Source organism: Heliangelus exortis, chromosome Z, assembly GCF_036169615.1.
Source record: "Heliangelus exortis chromosome Z, bHelExo1.hap1, whole genome shotgun sequence".
Classification (NCBI taxonomy): Eukaryota; Metazoa; Chordata; class Aves; order Apodiformes; family Trochilidae; genus Heliangelus; species Heliangelus exortis.
This window is the reverse complement of record NC_092454.1, coordinates 12,793,826-12,817,278: the sequence shown is the minus strand read 5'-3', so window position 1 is coordinate 12,817,278 and position 23,453 is coordinate 12,793,826. Positions and strand designations below refer to the sequence as shown.

General features: G+C 36.0%; 1 protein-coding gene across 1 annotated transcript in view; it reads right to left on the bottom strand.

The window, feature by feature from the left end:
• Window positions 1-23,453, bottom strand: part of SPEF2 (sperm flagellar 2) — an 80,140-nt gene that overhangs the window by 1,348 nt on the left and 55,339 nt on the right. The window contains 10 exon segments of the mRNA XM_071730086.1: window positions 3,172-3,294; window positions 3,424-3,612; window positions 7,257-7,430; window positions 8,063-8,155; window positions 9,611-9,793; window positions 11,429-11,535; window positions 18,562-18,770; window positions 18,855-19,083; window positions 19,086-19,104; window positions 19,216-20,336. Of these exon segments, the coding sequence (XP_071586187.1) occupies window positions 3,172-3,294; window positions 3,424-3,612; window positions 7,257-7,430; window positions 8,063-8,155; window positions 9,611-9,793; window positions 11,429-11,535; window positions 18,562-18,770; window positions 18,855-19,083; window positions 19,086-19,104; window positions 19,216-20,336 (2,447 nt within the window).

Sequence of the window (23,453 nt, the reverse complement as noted above, 5' to 3'; positions counted from 1 at the left end):
ACCACGTTAAAAAGAGATTTTTATCATTCCTATGTTTTAGAATGTACTACTAACATTTATTTCTTACTTTAAGAAATGCTTCAGTGTAAGGAGTCCTTCTTCAGCACATTGAGAAAAAGGAGTTTAAATTCCGGTTTGACAAAAGTAAACGTTAGAGGATGGAACCTTCAGCAAGTTCTTTATCAGTACTGATCATTACCACATGAAGCAGATGACAATCTCAGTAAACTGTAATACTTCTGGTATGACTGAATGTGAATTTAATTTGGGGAGTTCTCAGTATATGTTCCTGTAAAAAATAAGTTTCAGAAAGCTACTCCTAGTCACTGTGGAGCAAATGACATATAGAGACACATCCAATACTGCAACTATGTGTGGAAAGCCAAAATTTTATGGTATAGCAATGCCACAGAAATGTATGTTAAATGTCAGTCTAAATGTAAGAATGTTGTGATTGAAAATTATAATCTGATGCAGAAAAGAGAGTGACAGAACAGCATTAAAGAATGTGCAGATTTAATGTGTTTAATAATGAAAACAATGCTTCTGTTACACACATAGATAATTCTATTTTTTTTTCAATCTATGAAGCAATATTTTTCATGTGTATCTGCATTTCCTAACTTTGTTTTAAATTGAATTATCAGGGCAAAAAAAGCCCAGATGAACAAGCAATGGAATTTCCAATCTTATTCGTGTGTTGGCATTTATACTGAGGTCATCCTCAAAAAGAAAGCTCTCTTCAAAAGACAAGGTTATATCCTACGGGTGAAAATATTTTTTCCAGAGATAGTCTTGGTTAAAATTGAACAAGTCATCAAGAGACCAAAGGAATCAGTTGCCCTAATTCAAATTTTAAAAAATGAAAGCTAGATATTCCATTTATAATTTTCAGCAAAACACTTTATTTTTCACTGTTTACAACTGCCGTTTAAGAAACATTTTAACCTTATGAACCACAACCTAACTTGCTATATTTATCTTGTAAAAGATCTCAGAATAACAGCACAGTGGCTGAATTTCATTTTTATAGAGGTTTTTATGATCTAGAGATCATCTAGTCCAAACACCCTGCCCGGCAGGTTCACCTAGAGCGGGCTGCATGGGATGGCATCCAGCTGGGTTTTGAATGTTGCTGGAGATGGACGCTCTACCTGATCACTGTGCAGCCTGAGCCAGTGCTCTGCTGCCCTCAGAGTCAAGTTCCTCCTCATGTTTAGATGGAACTTCCTGTGTTCAAGTTTGTGTCCTCTTGCCCTATCATTGGGCACCACTGAAAAAAAGACTGGTCCCGTCTTCCTGACATCCTCCCTTTAAATATTTATAAGTACTGATAAGATGTCCCCTCAGTATTCTCTTCTACAGGCTAGAAAGATTCAGGTCCCTTAGTCTTTCTTCATAAGAGAGATGCCCTAGTTCCCTCATCATCTTTGTATCCCTTTGCTGTGCCCTCTTCAGAAGTTCCCTGTCTTTCTTGGACCAGGGGCAATACTCCAGATGTGTCCTCAACAGGGCAGAGTGAAGGGTGAGTAGAACTTCACTAGACCTGTTGGCCACACTCTTCTTGGTGCATTCCAGGATTTCACAGGCCCTCTTGGCCACAGGGGCACATTTCTGGCTCATGGTTATCATGTTGTCCACCAGGACTCTCAGGTCTTTTTCCACAGAGCTGCTTCCTAGCTGGCCAGCTGCCAACCTTTACTGGTGCGTGCTTTTTTTTCTCCCTGGACGCACAACCCAACACATGACCTTGTTGAATTTCACAAGGTTTCTCTCTGTCCAGTTCTCCAGCCTGACCAGGTCATGCTGGATACCACCAGCCTTCTGGTGTGTCAGCCTCCCTTCCCAGTTTTGTGTCAGCAGCAAACTCATTGAGGGCATACTTCATCCCTTCATCCAGGTCATTGATGACTATATTGAACAGAAGTGGAACCATCACTGACCCCTGGGGATCACCATCTGTTACAGGTCTCCAACTATACTCTGTGAGATGAATGACCAACCTTCTGAGCTCTATCTTTGAGCCCATTTTTGATCCACCCCATTGTCCATTCATCTTATCCACACTTCCTAAGCTTGGCTATGAGGATACCATGGAAGACTATGTCAAAGGCCTGCTGAAGTCAAGCTAGACAACATCCACTGTCCTCATCCATCCACCCATCTATCCAGTCATGCCATTGACTGGATGACTGTTAGATAGTCAGACCTGACTTCCTCTCGGTGATCCCATGTTGACAACTTCTGATAGCCAGATCTAATCCCAAGGAGGCCTTGCCTTTTCTCATTTCCTCCCTGCATTCTCTGGCAGCATTCTTGTAAACTTCCCAAGTGGCCAGTTCATTCCTCCATGTACTGCAAACTGACTTCTTCTACTTGAGTTTTTAAGAAGCTCGCTGCTCAACCATGCAGGTCTCCTGCTTCCCTTGCACAATTTCTTGCCCTTAGTGATACACAAATCCTGAGCTTGGAGGAAGTGGGTCTTGAATAAGTCAGCTCTCCTGAGCCCCTCTACCTTCCAGAGCCCTAGCCCATGGGATTTCTCCAAGTAGTTTCTTGAAGACATCAAAGTTAGCCCTCCTGAAGTTGAAGGTTGCAATCCTACTTATTATTTTGTGAACTAGTGCTTTGGACTAGAGCATGAGCTAGAAACCCATTGCTAGGCCAAGATTCATATAGGATAATTTCTCACCCACACCTTTTCTCAAAGACTGATAATTTTTTATAATTATACTGCTCTGAACACATCCTACCAGCCACAAGTAACATAGGTGATTGATAGTAGCTAATAAATTTTAAAATTAAAAGAATTGGATCTCTATGAACTTTAAAGGTCCCTTCCAACCCAAACCAGTCTATTACTTGATAATTCAAGAAAGTTTCTTCCTATAGGTGGTAGAAAAGGCAATGCCACAAGTGACAAGGAACAGAAAACCTGTAGGTCAGCTGTAGGTCAGCAAGACAGATATAAAAAAAGAGGTCATAGTCTTTGATGGAAGGAGCTTTCATGGAAAAAAAACCAGCTGATATAATCTACTACCGGCTATGCTGTGTACCTGGTCTACACTGTAAATTGTCAATATCTAAATCAATTATACTTGCATTTCTGATATAATGTAATTTTCAGTATGTGCACTTGCAAATTTCTGGATCCCAGAAAGCAACACTTACAGGAAGCCTGTATCCTTGATACACATTGATCAAGTTCTGAATGAAAGGATGCTCCAAAAGGAGTGCAACTGGAATGGGTGTCAGATCTTCAGAGCCTAATTCTTCGAATACTTTGATGAAATGCTTAAAAGAAAAAAAAAAAAGGAAAAAAAAAAAAAAAAAAAAAAAAAAAAAAAAAAAAAAAAAAAGCAGGACATGCTTATTCATCATATAATGTAGAGTAAAAAACCTTCTTTATATCAACCAGTCTACCTTATCATAGCTGTCTTCCTTCTCTGGATTACTAAACCTATTATTGTCTTCTTCTTTACTTCCTCCAGTATGAAACACTTTCAGCAGGGTTGCCACTGAAATTGCTCCTTCACATATGTAATTCAAGACTTCTTTTTCATCTTCTATTAAAATTTCCTCATTTGGCACTTCACTGGTGTAAGGAAAACCCTAAATAAACAAAGCATAGGTAAAATACCTGGTGATAAATAGTCTGTCAGTAGGTCATCTGTTTCAGTTCAGCATTCTTTAACTATCAGTGGATTATACTTTCAGAATTCATTTCTTACAAACCAAAAATCAATTCAATTTTCTACTGAACTATAGGATGAAGGAATAGATCTTGAGATTTCAGAAATAACTATAATTTTGCCATAACCACACACTTAATATACACCTTTCTCCAGGAATGAGGCCAACATTCAACTGAGGTACTCATATTCTTCAGAGCAACAAAACAAGAATACGTAATATTTAACAACTGAAACACTCTACCAAGATATTGTGTTCATATAAGGAGTGAACTTCAATTCTGGATGTTCACATTTAAAAAGCAGCATGAATTTTTTAGTCCAAATCAAGGAGTCACTGCGAGAACTTTGATTTATCTTGCAGTTCACAGAGGCTCACCAGATGTCAACAGAAAAAGATGAGGAAGTCTTTATGCAGAAAAATTAAACCTTTACTATTAGCAAGCAAAGAGGAAAAAAAAGTTGTATAGATTTGTGAGCACAAAGTGAGATGAGAAAGGATTCACCTCATTGTAGGTGAACAATGCTTCAACTAGATCAGGCTGCTGTGTACACTGACCATTAGCAGCAACAGGAAATTGATTTATTTAATTTAATTAAACATACCATTTCTTTCCTCATAATGAGGGGGAGTCACCTGAGGTTGTCACACTTGTCCTACATGTCCTAGGCTTTAATACATGTCTGTTTCAGCACAGAAGGAGCAGAGTGATTGGCCATTTTTTAACACTAAACAGTGGAGATTACACAAATACCAGCACTTCATAGCAAAGTACCTTTCACTTAAAGTCTTCAACTCCTAAGTCTCAGTGATTTTGTTATTAGTTGTGTAGATCTTATCTCTAGATGTAAATTATAAGTTGGACATAGAAAAAATGAAGTTAGTAAATGTAACAAAAATCCCTAGAATATGTTTTTTGATCTTCTATTAACACCGTTACAGTTTCAAACATATTTCTGTGGGTGCCAAGCAATCAGAAGTCATTATCATTTTCAGCACAGAAGAGAAAGTGAAGAGACCAATTAAATTAAGTGCTGCAGTTTAAGTGACTACTTATAAGCTGACTAGATAAAATATATTACAAAAATTCCAAAGATTAACTTGATAGCTCTTTATATTCCACAGATTAATTTTTGACCAATAATACTTACTATACTTCTAGTACCTGCAGTAAGAGCTGGGATATTCAGATCACATAAAAACATCTATGGGTGGAAAAAAGTTTAGGTTCTTAATTTGGTGTTAAAAACCACTTTGGATGTCTTTGGGGATCTAAGTCTTTCATTTAAAGCTAGTCTGAAACGTGATGTGGTACTAACCCATAATTTACTTTTTGCCCCCTGTGTTGTTGAATATCCTGCATGAAATGCTGGCCCTACAGAAGCCAATGATGAAAACTAATTTGCTTCAGTGGAACAGGATTTTTCTTGATTTTCTTTGTATTCAACATAATTGTTAAATTGCTCACTTATAGAACACAAGACATAAGAAGAAACAATTAAAATTGTGTTCTATCAGCTCTGCAGTTCTGAGCACCAACCTATAAAATACTATCGTAAAGCCAAAGAAAATCCACATGTGGAAGATGTTCAACATCTAATTCTTTGAGATTGATAGATTTCTAAGGGACTCATCAAGATGAATTAAGCACACAAACTGTCTTGATAACATAGGTCATGAGACATACATCAGACATAGCACAGATTCACAGAGCCAAGACTGATTGAGAGACTATGCATGAGGAAATTCCCAGGTTGCTTGGGATATTTCTCTTGGTCCTCTGACACATATTGTTAGTTCTAGATTGATAGGAAAATTTTGCCTTCATCTGGGGCTCACAACCTTAAGAAGTCACTGTCACTCAGGTGATAACGCCAGTGCATTTATATTTGGGAATCTCACAAAATTCCCAACCAAACAGATCAAACCAAGCAGAAAACAGTAAGCAGGAGGATACATTATGTTGCTTTATATCCAGTGATGAGAAAGTTTTAACTTTCCACTAAAATCTGGGAAACTCTGGGAAACTAAGTTCAGATCTATGTCTGTAATTGGGAGCATTCTGTGCTCTCCTTTCTATGAAATGTGAAAATGAAATTGTTTCATTCAGTCTCTCCCATGGACAAAAAAGATCTATTGTGCCAAATAAAACCAAGCACAGGGTAGTACAATACTATAGTTTGTCATTTGAGATGATGAAATGTAATTATGAGTATGTTCAGAATTATACTGTGTGGCAAACCAATGACCTTTCCAAACTATTTCTGGAGTGCACAACTGTATTTTAAGCATTAGGCAAATGTTTCTGAGTTACTGTTATTACAACTTTATAGTGAAATATTTTATTATCTAAAAGTGCAAGTTCTTTCCAAAGTGTGCATAGAGATTTATTCAGTGTCTCCAAAATAATGTATACTTCAGTAATATGTAACAGATACATGCAGTGCAAAACTGTCAGGTTTTAGACTTCAGAAATAAAAACATACTGCAGAAATACTAACAATAATCAAAAGTACAACTTTATTTGATGGTAACAGTATGTTCATCATGCCTCTAAAATAATTCTTAAAATATTTTCATGTGAAACTTATTATTAATCATTCTGATTTACAGGTAAACCAAACCACTAAAAAAGTGTATATAATTCCAAATACCCACCACCAAAAAAAAACAAAAAACCAAACAAACAAACAAAAAAAACCCAAAACAAAACCATACTGGAAAAGAAGGTAAGATTATCAACAGTATCAGGTTTTATAACTTTAGGTAACAATACCACAAGCAATATTACGGTCTGGTTCATAGGGACTGATAATTGATTTAATTGTTAAAGATCAGGCCAGAGCTGTTGGATCTGTTTGGGGGAGTCCAGAGGAGGGCCACGAATTTGATCAGAGAGCTCAAGCACCTCTCCTAGAAGACAGGATGAGAGAGGTGGAGTTCTTCAGCCTGGAGAAGATTCCAGTGAGACTTGGTAGCAGCCTTCCACTACCTGAAGAGGCTGCAAAAAAACTGGGGAGGGACTCTTTACAAGGACATGGAGTGAAGTGAGAGGGGTAATATTTTTATACTGCTAGTTGGCAGATTTAGCTTATACATTAGAAGGAAATTATTTCCTGTGAAGTTGGTGAGTCACCGACATAGGTTGCCCCAGGAAGCTGTGGTTGCCCCATCGCTGGAAGTGTTCAAGGCCAGGTTGGATGGGCCTTGGACCAACCTGGTCTAATGGGATGTGCACCTGCCCATGGCAGGGTAGTTGGAATTAGATGATCTTTAAGGTCCCCATTCTGTGATCCTATGAAAGACTGTCCTCTGTTCCTCTGTAGAAAAAGTAGTTAACAGTTTTAACTTTATTATTTGGCAAGCAAATTTTCAGGCATTTGGAAGAACAATTGAGTATTATCACCAAAGTCAGTGGAACTATTTGCAGAGTTCCCATGAAGTCAGTGAGACTATTTGTAAGGACTGGAGCTGCCCATGACAAGAAAATATACAGATATATAGCTAATTTATCATTTGCAAGCACCACTACTGTTCTCTAATACTTTACTGTAATAGTTTACCTCACATGGAAGAGAAGCCTCTTTTTTTCTATGAATATGTGTTCCAGTAGCAACACTAAGTGCTCTGTAAACACCTTCAACTGGATCAGAGTGGGAAGCAAAATAAAGTAGCATCTCATTATAGTTGAGCAGAGCAGGATCCTCTCTGGTATCAGCAAACAAACTGAAGAAAAACTATTAAAAGACAGAAATATGTAAACAAATTTCCACAAATGGAATAAAAAATAAATCAAAGACTCTAGAGAAAAGCAAGAAATAATCTAATGACTGCTGCCAAGTGATATTGTCTTTTAAAATATGCTGAGGCTGTGTAAATCAAGGTAAACCTGAAGTGTGTTTGAAGTATTCAAGGAAACAGGAATAGTAGTATTTCCTCACGCAGACTCAGGACTTCCACAAGGAGAAATTTTTAAAATCTTCTATCATAACAAGTAGGTCTAAAACATTTTCTTGTATTTAGATTATGCTAATCCCTCTTCCATGGAGGATTCTACAAACTTAGATGAAGGGATCATTTACCTCTCTTTCTTCACAAAGCTGTTTACTGTGTAGCAAAATTAATGATACATGAAGGACTAAGTCTTTCTGAGTAGACTAGAATTCTGAATACTGAAGGACAGTTCTTAGTTTACTTTCTACATGGTTTCTAAATTGTGTTTTTTATACATGGAAATCATATTCTGAAGCATCACTTGATCTTAAAAGCCACAGAAACATTACAGCAGTTATAGAACAGACACAGGAAACGATGGAATGAGACCTCAGGTTATTATGGAGTGGTCCTTTCAAAATAACCGTAAAGTTACCTTTATGAGATGCTCTAGTCTATCTAGAGGCAAAGCTTCTGTGCAACTTTTTGTTACATTAAGATCTTCAGTTCCATTAAACCATAAGCCAACCTGATTAGAAGAAAAAAGGTCAATTATTTTCACATGATAAAACAAAGTGGTCTTTGTAATTGGTCAACAGACAGAACACAAAGAGCTTAATTCCTGAACTTAATCATGCTGAATTTGTTACTAATATACAATGACGTCAGAATGACGAGGTAGCTGTTTGTACCTTTTTACAGATACTTTGGAAATTACTGAAAATGCGATAAGATAGAAATGACTCTCTGCTCTTGAAAAAAGTGAAAGTTAACTAAGTAGCTGTAAACCTACACTATTCAAGAAGCAGAGTAGGATGCAGAATTTCTGATGTTCTGGTTTCTTCCTGTAAGGGTACCCTTCGCTACCCCATAGAATATTTCTACAATGAAGGCAATCTGAGAGAATTGGGGTTGTTCAGCCTGGAGAAGAGAAGGCTCTGAGGAGACCTTTCAGTACTCAGAGGTAGCTTACGAAAAAGAAGGAGACAAACTTTTTAGCAGGGCCTGGAGTGATAGAACAAAGCATCATGGTTTAAAACTAAAAGAGGGGAGAAAACTGACAGGGTTCTGGAATAACACAGCTTCTATTTAATTTTGAAGAAAACTAGTACTAGGTGATTTGAAAACAAATTTTACTAAAGATTATTTATTTGGAACAGTTTGAAAATTATTTTAGCGTTACCAAACAAACACACACTGACAGAACAAGGGTAGCTTTGTGTATACGTGCACATACATTTATATGTACATATGAATAAGCAGATAAATACATATGTGTGTATATAAATATATATGGTATATAAGGCTAGCATACATTAAAAAGGGAACCAGCAGGCATTGCAATTATGAGTAAGAATCAAAAGAAAGTATAAAATCAATGAGTAGAATTTTTCTAAAAGAACAAAATTGTATTCTTAATATTCTTTTATGAAACTTGTTTCCCAAAAAACCTTGCTGAACCATGCAATTTTTCAAATGGAAGTTGTCTTTGGAGAATAGAATAAAGAATTTTGTAATTTTCCATATATTCAAGGTCTGAAAAACAATCTTTGTTTGCAAAAATTCCTTATAGGAAAAATATATCTAAATATTTAATTAAAACAGAGCTGGCAAGCCCAAACTAAAGTACTTAGTCCCACCTGGAGCTAACTTTTTGTCTCCTAGACACAGTGTCAAAACAAGTTAATTGTAGTCATACTGAACACGAAGTAGTAAAACAAGGATGATTTTAATTTATAATTACTTTAGGGGGAAAGTAGGAAATGGAAGTAAAACGTAATTAGCCTGATTTGTGGAACTATAGGTAAGATAGATATTGGGCCTTCAACTTCCTGATGACAGGAAGTGCTAGAAAGCACTCCCAAAAAACTCAAAACATTTAAAATGCAGACTGAATTTCTGAATGATAATAAACCCCAAAATACATAATTCAGTTCAGAGAGTTTAATAGAGGATGTTATTCAAAAGAGAAAATAATTATAACCTGCATGTAATTTTCTTGTGTAACAAATCCTGATCCGGCTGCATCGACAGACTCAAAGCTATGCAGTGTTTTGAGAAGTTGTGTTACAGATGGCACTGGCCAAGGCTGTGCTGCTGCTAGCAAGAACCTGCGCCAGTCTATAAATTCTGAGTTCACTGTGAATTCAGATGCCAGATTTTGTAACTATAAAAACAAGACAACAAATATTGTCAAATATGCACGCATAAATATACACTTTCTATGAAATACGTATGCTTAGGTCTTTTTCCTGGTTAGGATGGACAGTGTTCTGCAGTGAGACCACTGTCTGTCACTGAAGCCAGCTGGCACATGCAGTTGATATCCCTCTAAATAAATACTCTGATTCCCTAAATAGGGTTCTATACCTAAACTTCCCATGAGATGACAGCCCTTAGTAGGTACTAAAACCTGAATTTTGCACTAAGATCTGAACAGATAATTTAGTAGATGAATACAAAATCCATTAAATGCTTGGGCCTGTGCCTTGCCCTACTTTCCTTATTCTTACAGGTGTACCCCATGTTGCTTTTCTCTGCTCCAGTAAGAAAAAAAAGTAGCAGTAGAAAAGCAGTTTTGCATCTTGCCACTGAAGATGCTGCATGAGGATAGCAGAGAGGGACGCAGAACAGCAACAGAAGAATACACACAAAATCTGACACAACATTGCAAAGGCTGTACCTGAAAGAGGGAACAAAACTGGCACAGTTTGTTTCTGCACTAATGGTGTGGTGAGAATCTGCTGCCTAACTGTGCTGCTTGCTGCCCCACACAGAGATTTCCTGTCAAGGGAAGCATTTGGTTTGCTGCAGACTGGGGCTTGGGAAGGAAGCAACACAGTGTGATACAGTCTGGTAAGGTTGCTGATGTCATCTGCCCTGTACCATTGGTATGTACAGAACTGCTAATTACAGTTGGAAAACTTTATTCAAAATTCTATGACAGTCACACAATGATAAAATGGTGACTTCAGTTCAGAATAGCTTGTGCAGAATAAACTCTGCTTATTCTTCATGCATTTCCTTTTGCATGTACACTCTTGCTTTCACAATAAATTTAAAAGCCTCATTTTAAAATGTTTTCTTAAGGAAAGGAAGCTCCCAATTAAAACCAAAATAATACTCATAAGCACTAAAAGTTCTCAAAGAAAACAGAACATGGGATGCATGCACATGTGGTCTATTAATAAACAATATTTGACTCATAATTTTCCCCATATACTGAATTTCCTGTGCTAAGATTAGATTTTTATATATTGATGATGACAGCTGTGCCTGATTTTCACTAAACTCAGTGGAAACTCATCACTCAGAAACTTGAAAATGGTGTATTCATGCAGTTCCTGTGGGTGAAAAAATATTTGAATAAAGCTGTTTCCCTCGTGAAAATTCAATTAAAATCTTAATGTGAGTCATGGCTTACTGTTAGAAAAAATTATCAAAAACATGCTACAAAAAGTAAAGCTTTCCATTCTATAATAAAATTAGCCACTGAATTCAGTGTTGGAATATTTGCAAAGACTAAAATATAATTATATAAATATATAAAAATATTGTTGTAATTTAGTTTATTTATAAGGCTAAATATAACAGAAATGTAGTGATGAAAAAAACCCAAAACATTTTATTTCTGACACAGTGGCTTCCAAAATCTTTCTCTAGTGAAACAGAAGAATTTTTAATGGAAAACTGATCATGTTCTATAATAGCTATGCTGCTGACTTTATCATAGTAAGGAGAATGCTGCATCCTCTACACAAATATATATACTTCAGCTGAAAAAAAATAGGGGTTAACTTACATCTGGAAGCATTAAGTTCATCCATCCATCAGGAAGGCAATTTGATCCAAGATCCAAATTAATCAAGTCATTAAAAATGTCACTAAATACTTCCTTTTGTATAAAACCTAATGAAAGAAAGTCAATATATAAAACTCCCTATAGTTACCATTTTAAATAGATTTTGCTTGTTAAAGGAAATATATTTCTTCTAATTTTAATGGCCATACATGAAAATTATTTATTTTGCTATTATGCACTATCAATAATGGCAACATCTGTCAAGCCAAACTTAAATTTTTCTCATTTAAAATAAATCACATGTGGCATATCTAATAGAAAAATGCCAAATATTCCATTGCACTGCAAGTCTTTTGATACTTGTCCTTATCTGCCTTATAATCACTAATCCATCCCCACAGTCTAAACTGACAGTTACTGAGTTCATGGACACACATATTCTGTGCACTGAATACCTACTAACCACAGGTGGTAATTTGACCACGCTCTGTGTTAATCAATCATAAATCTGTATCTACTCTTAAAGCAAGCCTGTGACAGAGAATAGGAGGAAAACACAGAGTATTTTTTGTAAAACTTTGAAACAATATTGAATTGCTTAAGAAAGCTGCTCAGATTTGTCTTATGAGAGTTATATATAGCTCTATTTTATTATGATTTCTATAAGATAAAAATAAATAAGTGCAACTTAGAAAGCTATTTGTTTTTTAAAATAGGTATGAATTTGCTCAGAAGCAAATATAACTCCCAACTTCTTGCACAGTATTAAACTACAAAATTATGTATACCAAAATTTGACAGATACGCATCTTTTAGAAATGGACTTTGGAGGCTCAGTGAGCATTCTATGCAAAGCCTCTGCAGTAAGAATAAAAAAAGTAGGGTAATTTTCAAATTATTTAAATTTTAAGAGGTAAAAATTATTTAGTCAGGTTATGATCACTTCCATAGTGTCAAAACAATAAGTTTTCAGACTACCTTTAAAAGCAAACACAGTTAGGGAAATACTGGAAGGGCTTACTTAATTTTTTCCCTTTTTATAGCCAAACCTGTCACTCTTTTGAAAAGGCACAACTGTGCATAATTTATGGGTAACAAACCTTTTTCTTTGAAGTAGAAAAGTGAAGTGAAATTTGTTAAGTTTACAGAGGAAGATTCAAGTGAAGGAATATTAATTATGCACTTGAATATTAATTGCATAATGTCTGTATTAAAAATCAAGTTGCCAATTTGAATTAACAGTCTGCAACCTCTGTAGACCTTTTTGCCTTCAATCAGGGAAATCAAGACTAATGCCCTCAGCACATCTTAATACAGTAGAGAAATCCTATAAATACATAAGCTGTAAGAGAAGAGGAAAAAAAATTGATTTGGGAAGTTTTAAATCTGCTGGTTTGGTAAGATGGGAGGGGGAAACACCTTGAATTGAAGCCTTATGTCCCACCATAAAATTCACCATGCAAAAAATGGGAAAAAATACCGACAGAATCTGATGCCACGTGTGGAAGGTTTTTGAATTACCTTCTTTGAGAAAGAACACATAAAAATCATGTGAGTCAGGCTTTTTGCTGAAGCACCTTGGATTGCTGCTTATTACTGTGTGAATTTATAGAAGATTCAATAAACCAGGTAACTTTTTAGTGGTTCATGGGGAGAATAGGCTATGGTCCACTAAGGAGCTAGGGATAACTTTATTGTAATATAAGAGAACATTTTACATTACAGTATTTGCAGTGTCAAATTGACTATTGCTTCACAATGAGAAGTCCAGTTATCACAATTTTCATTTCATGTTTCATAATTTCCCTTTCTGCACCTGATCCCTAGACCTCTAGAAATCTAACTTCTTTTCTCAAATTATCTTATGGTTTAAACTATTCAGTTACTACTATGATTTCCCTGTAGGACAATAAAAAAATGCTATTCCTGTGAGTATTTCCTGTGAGTTTCTGGCTTCCTAAAATGAAATTGATTTTTTTTTCTGCACAAAATACTACAGCTATTCTAATATCCTCATATCACTTTTGTGAAGCTACATGACTAAGAAACATACCTTGAAAGTATTGGAGGAAAAAGGAAATAGAAAAATTTGAATCACAAGGTAACGTAATTTAAGAATTACATTTCAAAACATTTATCAGAATTTACAAAACTTTGATTGGATTTCAGAGTGCACTAGCACACTGTTTTCAGGTAAAATTGACACTAGTTGATGTATGCCTATGCCAAACATGAATTATTGTGAGATACTGAAGCATGTCAGGCAACCTGCAGTGTCTACCCATTTTTCTTCCTTTGTGGTTAATGTGAGGAAACAACCCTCTCTTTCATTAAGAGCTAAGATACTTTCTGTTTAATAATTATAGGATTGTTGATGTGCTGTAGTCTGATTTCTTTTACTTTACTACCTCCTTCTGAAACATCTCTCAGAAGCATCTAGAAAAAACACAAAATAACTTTCTTCAGTGTATTTTTAGCTATTTTGTCTAGATTTAATGTATTTGGCTTCATACTATATGGAACTGGTTTTGGAACTCTGATTACAAGACAAAAGATGACTAATCGATTTAATTCAGGAGTTGCTATTGTCACATAACTGCTTTATAGTCATGGAGAGATGCAATGAGTGGGCAGTTACACAGACAGTGCTGAGAAAAGAATGCTGGTGTCTGCAAATGGTACTCTGCAAGTGGTAAAAGGAAATAATGTCCTCTGAGTCAGAATGGGAAAACAGTTCCTAGAATTGGCTTTCTCTGATTAACAAGACTGGCTTCAAAACAGGTATGGCCTTTGCAAAGTTGTTTTCTTAGGTAAAAAGGAAGAAAAAAACAAAAACAAAACCGAAAAAAAAACCCACAAACCTGACAGATTTTCTATGAATTATGTAGGACACTGAATAGAAAATAAATTTATTACATTTACAGGATTGTTCTACAACAGCTGTTGCATAGAAGAAACACTTCTAATTAGACAGGATTTGTGAATAAGAATCAGGATTCAAAAAACTTTTGAAAAACTGGAGAGATGATCAAGATCAGTAAGTAAACTTCTCTGCAAACAGTTCATGCATACATGAAACAATACATTTACTACATTGCAGATAACATCAATCAGGAAAGGACTTCAAGTACATTGGAGAATAGAACTAGAATTCAAATTGAACTTAACAAACTGGAGATACAGTCTGGGATAAAAAGGACGCTATCCAATAAGAAAAAATGTCAAGTGCCACACGGGGCTGAAATAATGAACTGCATAAATATCACAATAGGAACCTTACTGTCAAAGTTAAAATTTCTCTAGAAAATGCTCTAGGGATCAGAGCAGTGTTGCCAGAAAGTACATGGGAAGACAATGGAAACAATCCTTGTGTTCTTTTCAGCGGTCGAGATTTCTGCTGCCATAGCAATTCTGGAATTTGTAAATCTACAAGGATGTAAGTGCCCAGAAGAAAGCAGAAAGAATCATCACAGGCCTAGAAAACATGTCCTGAGGGGCAAGGTTGCAGGAATTCTGCTAGTTTTATCTATGAATTTAAGATTATGAGAAAATATAATTTTCCAGTTAAAACTAAATGTTACAAAGTGGTTGGGGATATCCAACTCCTCATAGCTACCGTTAGGAAGAATGATAGGAAATAAAATCTATTTGCAGTAAAATAACTTCAGACAGTAGTAAAAAAGCAAATAATCCACATTCTACAGTGGACTATTTTAAAAGTTTATAAAAAAGGATGATGGGCAAATACTGGATATGTTGTCTGATTAAAATCAATCCCATTTGAAGACATAGATAACTTTTTCATATCCTTTTGTAACTACTTGTTATGATACTAAGATTTTGCTAGTATTTTTCCAAGGGCAATATATCCATTCTCTTCAGTCCTAATACTAAAATTGTGGTGCTGCCCCCACACATCACAGAAGTGACTTCAGTGCTATAGATTTAAAATACACTTTTGTTTTGTTGGTGTCATCTGCAAACTTGCTGAGGAAGCACTCAATCCCTTCATCTAGAAAATTGTTGAAGATATTGAACAAGACCAGCCCCAAAACTGAGCCCTGGGGAACACCAGTGGTGACCAGCTGCCAACTGGATTTTAATCAGTTCACTGCAACATTCTGGGCTTGGCCATGCATCCAATTTTAACCCAACAAAGAGTACTCCTGTCTATGCCATGAATCACCAGCTTCTCTAGTAGAATGCTGTGGGACTCATTCTCAAAGGCTTTACTGAAGTCCAGAATGACAATGTCCACAGCCTTTCCCTTGTCCACTAGGCAAGTCACCTGGTCATAGAACAAGATCATGGTTGGTCCAATGTGGCCTGCCTTTTCTGAACATATGCTGGCTGGGTCTGATCTCCCGGTTGTCCTGTGCCTGCAATGCCAGCACACTCAAGATTACCCTCTCCATAATTTTTCCAGGCACTGAGGTCAGGCTGACAGTCCAATGGTTCCCTAATCCTCCTTCCAGCCTGTCATGTAGATGGGTGTCACAATACCAAGCTTTCAGTCCCATCTGGGACCTCCCCTTTTAACCAAGACTAATGGATAGAGGCTTGGTGAGCTCCTTTGCCAACTCCCTCAATACTCTTGGGTGGATCCAACCCAGCCCCATAGATTGATGTATGTCCTGGTGCTGTAACAGATTTTTAACTTCTCTCTCCTGGATGATGGGAGGGTTGTGCTGCTCTCTGTCCTCATCTTTCAGCTCAGAGGGCTGAATACCCTCCTAGTGGCTGGTCTGGCTAATGAAGATGGGGGCAAAGAAGCCATTACATATATCAGCCTTTTCCTCATCCTTGGTGATGTTCTTCACTTCATCCAATAAAGGACAGAGACTCTCCTTGACTGTCTTTTTGGTGTTAATGTACTTTAAAAAAAAATTGTTGTCTCTTAAAACAATGGCAAGACTGAGTTCTAGCTGGGCTTTTGTCTTTCTAATTTTTTCTCTACATGACCCAACTAGACCCCTGTACTCATCCTGAGATGCCTGCCCTTTCTTTTACAGGAGGTAATCTTTCCATTTTTCCTCTAAATCCCAGCAAAAGCTCCTTGTTAGCAAAAGCTCCCTATAATTCTAAATCCTTAGAATCAGCAATGCCACATATCTAATAAAATACCATGTGTAATAAATAACCTGCTGTTTATTGAGTAAAGTATAATTAAACATGTTTTTTTAAATCTGAGCATCACAAATTAAGATATTTCTGTGACGGGTCTTTCATAATCCACCATCTAATGCACAGTACTGATTTTACTCTGACCACTACAGATTACCTCTACTTGAGTGGACTAATATCCCTGAATGAGGCATGCATTCAAAACATACACTATTTCTGACACACTGTTTAGACCTATAATTAACATAAATATATATGCAAGACACATGTATATGTATATACTACACCTTCTGCAATTACTAGACATGTTTATATTGAAAGTAGAGAGTTGACCTTCATATAGAAGGAGACTGATTTAAAGGCAAATGATCTCACATTGATTTCTATTAAATTGCTTCCAGTTCATCTTCATCCTGGTTGGAAAATATAAATCACTGTTTTTATCTTGATAGCAGAAATATATGCTGTTAATGTTTTATCCTGACTGGAACTTATGAAGCAAAAAGTTTCATTTAGAACATTTAGAGTTATGGAATTATGAAATCAGATACTTTCCTGAACAATTTTCATTCTTAGCTCCTAGACTAAAAATCAAGATACAGCATTCTCATTGCAACCTTCACAAGCAATTATACAGGCAAAAAAGGCCATTCAATATATGAAATGTATTGGTTATACCCTGGCTGTAGGAGTACTTGCTCTGGAAATACTGATTTGTGCAATTAATGATCAGAAATCGGAAAATGGATCTGTTTTGACTCTGTAGGAAAGTCTTCTGAAGGACAAGACTGACAATAATCTGTGAAAGCTTAAACACTGTCCATAAGAGAATAAAAAGTAGCAATACATACAGATATGAAGAGAAGATATGACTGAATATTATAGTCTACTGACATCAAGCAATCATCTAACTGAAGTAATGCACAGATTTTCCACATATTTATGGAAAGAAAATTGTGAACTATTAAAGTAAGACTAACTACTATTAGTAGTAAGGCAACAGTTAACTCCAGTGGTTATAAAGTATTGTGATGCAGATAAATGAAATAAACAAGAAGTTACGAGTCATCCCTCTGTCCACATGTCAACAAGGTTACATGCTTCTCCATTATTTTTGTTCATTGTCTTCAGATATTCAGAAGTCAGGTACAGTAGGGCGAATACAAGCATATACTGCTTACTCAGTAGTGAACATTAACAATTAGCATTATAATACATCATGGAGAAAAAAAAAAAATTTACACTCATTAACCCTGCAAGGTATTCTATTAGTGTCCATGTATGTTCCAAGGACTGTGTAATAAAAAGTAACAATTTTCATCTAGTTAGTTCCACAGAAATTCTCCAAATCCAACTCAGAGGAGTAAACTGGTCTTTCATTTGTCATCACGTCACCTTCTTGTAGTCTTCTATTTCTCTGCCAAGAAGCATTCCACAAATGAATAGCCTTCTGAGGGTCAAGTTTTTTGATATCTGGAGAGTTCATCTGAATTATCATATGATCTGTCACACTTTCAGACACTGTTTTAGAGTGCAAATGCATCATAGTGAGCTTCATTTGACTAAAGCCCTGCTCTGTTTCAGCTTAACTTGCTGGCAGAGTTAGGATCAAATCTACCAATGTCAGGATGTTTGGATACTTCTTTGAATAATCTGAGTTCACTGAATCCCAAGTCAAGGTCTGGATGTTCCGAAATCTAAAAAGCGTGGTAAAAAATATAACTATAACCATCAGGAAATGTATTTCTATAATCCTCTTGAGTAAACCATTGAATGATACAAATGTAATTTTCTTAATACCTGTTATACAGCTCTAATTTCAACATGCTCTATTCAGTTTCTGCTTCATTTATTTTCACACTAGCAGCTTCTAGTATGACTCCATAATGTTTAGTCAAGATGGACACGTCCTTTTCACCAAATTCCATATAGAGGCAAAACAAAGAAATTTTTAAACTACTAAAAATTTCGAAGGTCCAGTTCAGATAGCCACTATAACAGTTCTATACCTTGTTTCATTTTGTCAGGCCATAGTTTAAAACTTCCAATAGCAGTTGCTCTCAAAACATCTTGACTTGCATTGGAAAAACAATCACGTAGCCTCTTCACCAAATTACTTAGTACTTTGGTTCGTACTGCTGAAATATTTCCATTTCCATCAAGCTGGTAACCATGAAAGTGGTGAATAGTCTCCACCACTTGTTCCTTTGGACCAGCTCTGAAATATATAGAACAAAAACCAGTATATAATACTTTGTTTCTATTGTAAGAGATCATGGGTTAGTTGTTAGAATTGTCAGACCTTGATTGATAGATGTGGAGTGTCTCCAGAGTTAACTGCACAGTTGCAAATATGTCTGCAATGGAGGACTTGTGATCCACCGTAACATGTGACAAGATGTCACATGTTACGCTGAGGACAACAAAAAAAATGTTGAGGACATTGATGACATCCAACAAAAAGTGAGAAAACTTGACTATCTCCATTTTCAGAAGAAGGTGTAAAAGACCTTTGACTTTTGGTCGTTTAAGGGTCTTGAATCTCTTTCAATCTGGAAATAAATACAGAAAAAAAAAAAAAAAAAGTATCAGGTATGTGGACCAAAATTATCAACAGCAACTAATTTTTTCCTGAAATTAAATCCACATTTTAAATAATTTACCTTACTCAGATGTAGAACAATTGCAGGATAATCTTTAAGGAGAACTTGTAGAGCTGTTTGTAGACGAGGAAGCCACTGGGAGCCTCCAATGAGAGAAGGAATGTCTGGATGCAACTTAATAGATTCACATATGGCTTTGAGATTCTTCTTATTTAAAGGCGAGTTATGATAAAAGTAGTACATATTCCTCAAGACATTGTTTAAGGTGTTGTACAGATGAACATTTTTCATTGCTCCTTTTTAAGCCAGCTTTAGGTGGTGAACAAAACAGTGCACGGACTGCGCACAAGGCTGAATTTCCCTCAGAAGTTTAGCTACCCTACTGCTTTCTCCTACCATTACATCTGTCCCATCACTCCCAGACCCAACTACTTTTCTTGACCAGTCTTGGCTTGTATCCTCAATTGCATTCTTTATACTTGAAGCATCAGCTTTATGAATAGGTTGAACCCCAACAATCTGGCAATGGATCTTTCCCTCATTTGTAAAGCATCTGTCTCTGACTCAATCACTAATAACTGAAAAGAATTTACATTTCTCCAGTTTCTCTTTCAGAGCTTTTCTTTCTACTTCAGCAATAAAGTGTATGAACTTATCATTTCTAAATACAGAACCAATATCCACTCGTTTCATATCATCTAGTTTGTACATGCAGTTAAGGTCTTTAAAGGGATGACCAGATTTAGCAATAGCATGGCAAGTTCAAAAAATATTTTCTACTCTGCCTAGTGTTATGGAGTTCATGGTCTTCAACATCTCCTCAGCAGAAGCTGCATCCAGTGAAGCTGTACTGGCAGCTTCCATGCAGGTAGCCCAGGCATGAGCTTCACTACTCTGGTGTGTACTTATAAATTCCAGTTTGAACTCATCAGTGCCAGAACAGAAATTATGAATCTTTTCCCCCAGATCCACATTATGCTTACGACATGGTGCACAAAACATTATTCCCCTTTCATCATCGTATTTTAGCCATGAGTACTTTTTTAGCCAAGTTTTTGGAAACTGGCAATTCCTCTTTGTTCTCTGATGCTCCAAATCTTTCTTCTGTTTCCCTCTGTCAACAACTTCTCTCTTGCTAGAAGAATTACTTGTGCCTTTAAATTGCTTCAGTGCTCTTATGGCTATAATTTAAAAAGAAAGAACTGAATATAAAGTAGTTTTTATTTCATAAATTATAAATTGTGGTTTTTTTAAATGCGCATTTATCATGCTACTTGGGACTAGACTGTGACTTGAAATAAACAGCCATAAAACAAGGAAACAATTGATCTACTCTTAAATCAATTGGAGGCTACCGGAACCCTTGTAAGAAGTTTCCTTTTGACTAAAAGAAGCTTGTCAGAATATGCAAGCAGCAAGGTGCAGCAGAATCAATACCACTTCTGAGGCAGAAAAAACCCAAAACCCCAGAGATAAGGAGGTGAATTATTTCACAAAAAATCTCTTCAGAAGATACTACTGAAGTCATAAACCTATTAGGATGTCTATTACAGCTGAAGTTAACTGAAAACTTAAATTGGAACAAGCCTGTAAATACATAATCAAATGTCACAGAATGCATAAGATGTCCTACAGCGTATGTTGCTGGCCTAATATTCTTAAAATATATTTATGTCCAGAATTAGTGCTTTGAGAATGAGGTACTGTACATGCTTCACATTTTATTATTATGGAAACACTCTTAAAGCACTGAGATTGCATTATTTTCCTAATTTTTCTCAAGATGGTAATTCTTATATTTTATAAGAGCAAATGCCAGAAGATGACATTTTTTTAAATTCTGTCTCTAGAGCCTGTGAATCTCCTACTTTTGGCAAATAATTTATCTCCTCTGTCATTACACTGTTGCCACAAGTTATAATTTCAAAAAGGGAGCAGTCAGACAAAAGACACAGAAATGAGGCAATAAAACTAGAAATCTATGAATCGGGAAATAGCACAAGAAGAGCACAGAGGAAATGACCTAAGAATAATCTGCTGCTCCACAGTCCTTTCTGCAATGTGTACGTCCAGAGGGAAATTAATGATGCCATTAAGCTAATCACAGAAAGAAATGCCATTTCTGGTGCTTTAAAAGGTCGGAAGAAAAATAGTCCTTTTACTTCACTCCTCTGTATTTTACATGAAGGGAAAAATTTTCATATATGCATTATAAAATTTATGAGAACTGTTTGTTCCCATTGCCATAAAAATCACAGTTTGTCTGCTCCATTCTATTCTGAGCATCCTGAAAAGTCATAATAATAAGAAATGCCAGGAACATGAAGTTTAAATAGCTCATAATAGCTATTATGAGCTATTCTTTTAAAGAACTTATAATCCAACAATAGCATGTGTGGCCCACAAGGACAGAAGAGCAAATAGGCCACAGAAGGTTTCTCTGACATGTGCCCAAGTACCATATCCAGAACTGAAAAAGAGTGGAAGAAAAGTATTCTTAACCTACTGTAAAGATTAAAAACCTTCCCTAAAATTAGGCAGCCACAAAACCACAATAAAAGATAAAAAAGAGATGGAGGGCAAGATTAGCAGATCTGTAACAGCAGAACTCAGAGAATGGAAGGGACAAAATTGTTGTTAACTCCTTTCTCATGTCTACTGCATCTTGATGTGTCAGCAGATTGCTTCTTGATGTGTCACAAACAAATGTGTCCCTTCTTACTTTAATGTCTTGAAAAAAGGACATTGACAAGAAATGTAGTCTTAGAAATGATAAGCTAAGAGTTGATGAACTTATTTCTGTGCTCACATATGGACCTCACCATTCACATCAAACGCAGATCATGAGGATTACTATTGTAAGCTCTTGAACTGCTTCTGCAAAAGTGCTCGAGTAGAGAGACACACACTTTAACCACCTACCTTCCAAATCTAGCAACATGGTAGAACTCAAGAGATGAGTATTCAATATGAAAAGAAACAGTGATAAAATTTGGGTCTATGTTTTGCCAGGCAGAGTTCACATCTCAGCATATTATTTTATAGTTTAATTAAAAAGCATTTAAAATATTTTTACTGAATACAGAATTTTTGAAAACCTAATGGAAATTAGTTAAGAAAATAATTTCTATAATTCAAACAAATGGTTCATGAGAATCATGCCTGTGAAAGAAGTAATGAAATGTAATATTCCCTTGTGTAATTCAGTCATAAGATGGAGAACAAAAGTCTGTGATAGAATCTATTTGATCTGTTTGGTAATGCAAAACATTACCAAAAATGCATTTTCTGAAACACCTTTAGAAGAAAACTGAGACATTACAGATGTGTGCTAATCGAATGGACAGTAGAGGTGGTCATAGGAAGAATACAGTGCCAGAGGGAATCAGGAAGGCTGAGACCTAATAAATGGAGTTAGATTAATTTGGTTGATAAGAACAGAATACATCCAAAGAATCTGTAGAAGAGAAAGGAAAAAAAAAAAGCGAGTGTTAGCTCCATTTATGACCTGCCACAGCCCATGCAGCAAGATGTTATAGCACTGTTAATAAAAAAAATCAAAGGAGTTAGTAAAATCAACAAATACTGCAGAGCCACCCTGACTTTAGGAAATGGCATTTGGAATAATAATAAAATAAATTTAAATATTTGCTTATGAAATGGAAAGGCTGTCAGTGGGAAAGAAGTTCCAGCATAGGCTGTATATTTTTCCACTGGTGCTTAGAATGGTGAGTAATGTGCTTCCATGGAGAGCCAGGTATGCAGGATAGAACAAAACTGACTGTGATGAATCAGTGGTTCTTTAAGTTCCTAGGAAACACAAAACTGTTGATGATTTTTATAAGATTTCTGTTGTAAGTAGCAAAGTTTTAAAGTATATATGCACTTCCATTTTTTGCTTTCATTTTGGCAGTTTGTTTAACATGTCCTGAAAATAAATCCTTTTGACATATGACAAATGTCCTGTGAGAAAACTGTACATGTTTATTCCAAAATAATAATTTTTCTTGTTAGTTTTTGTTTCGCTTACATTTCTAGGTAAAATTCTTGTTCATACAATTGCAATAATGCTAAAGAAAATAACTGTGATGTTCCATTTTCGGAACAACTTCAGCAACTTTGCTGTTTACACAGCACAAAAGATAGGGAGATTTTTTCTATTTAGACTTGTCCTGAAGCCTATGCGTTGTGTGCTTGTGTGTGCAGATGTCTGTGATGAGTTCTCAGATGACTGCTCAGGTGAGTGAGAATTAGAAGACACCTGTTGGACAGCAAATCTGTCTGTTCAGAGATTCTCT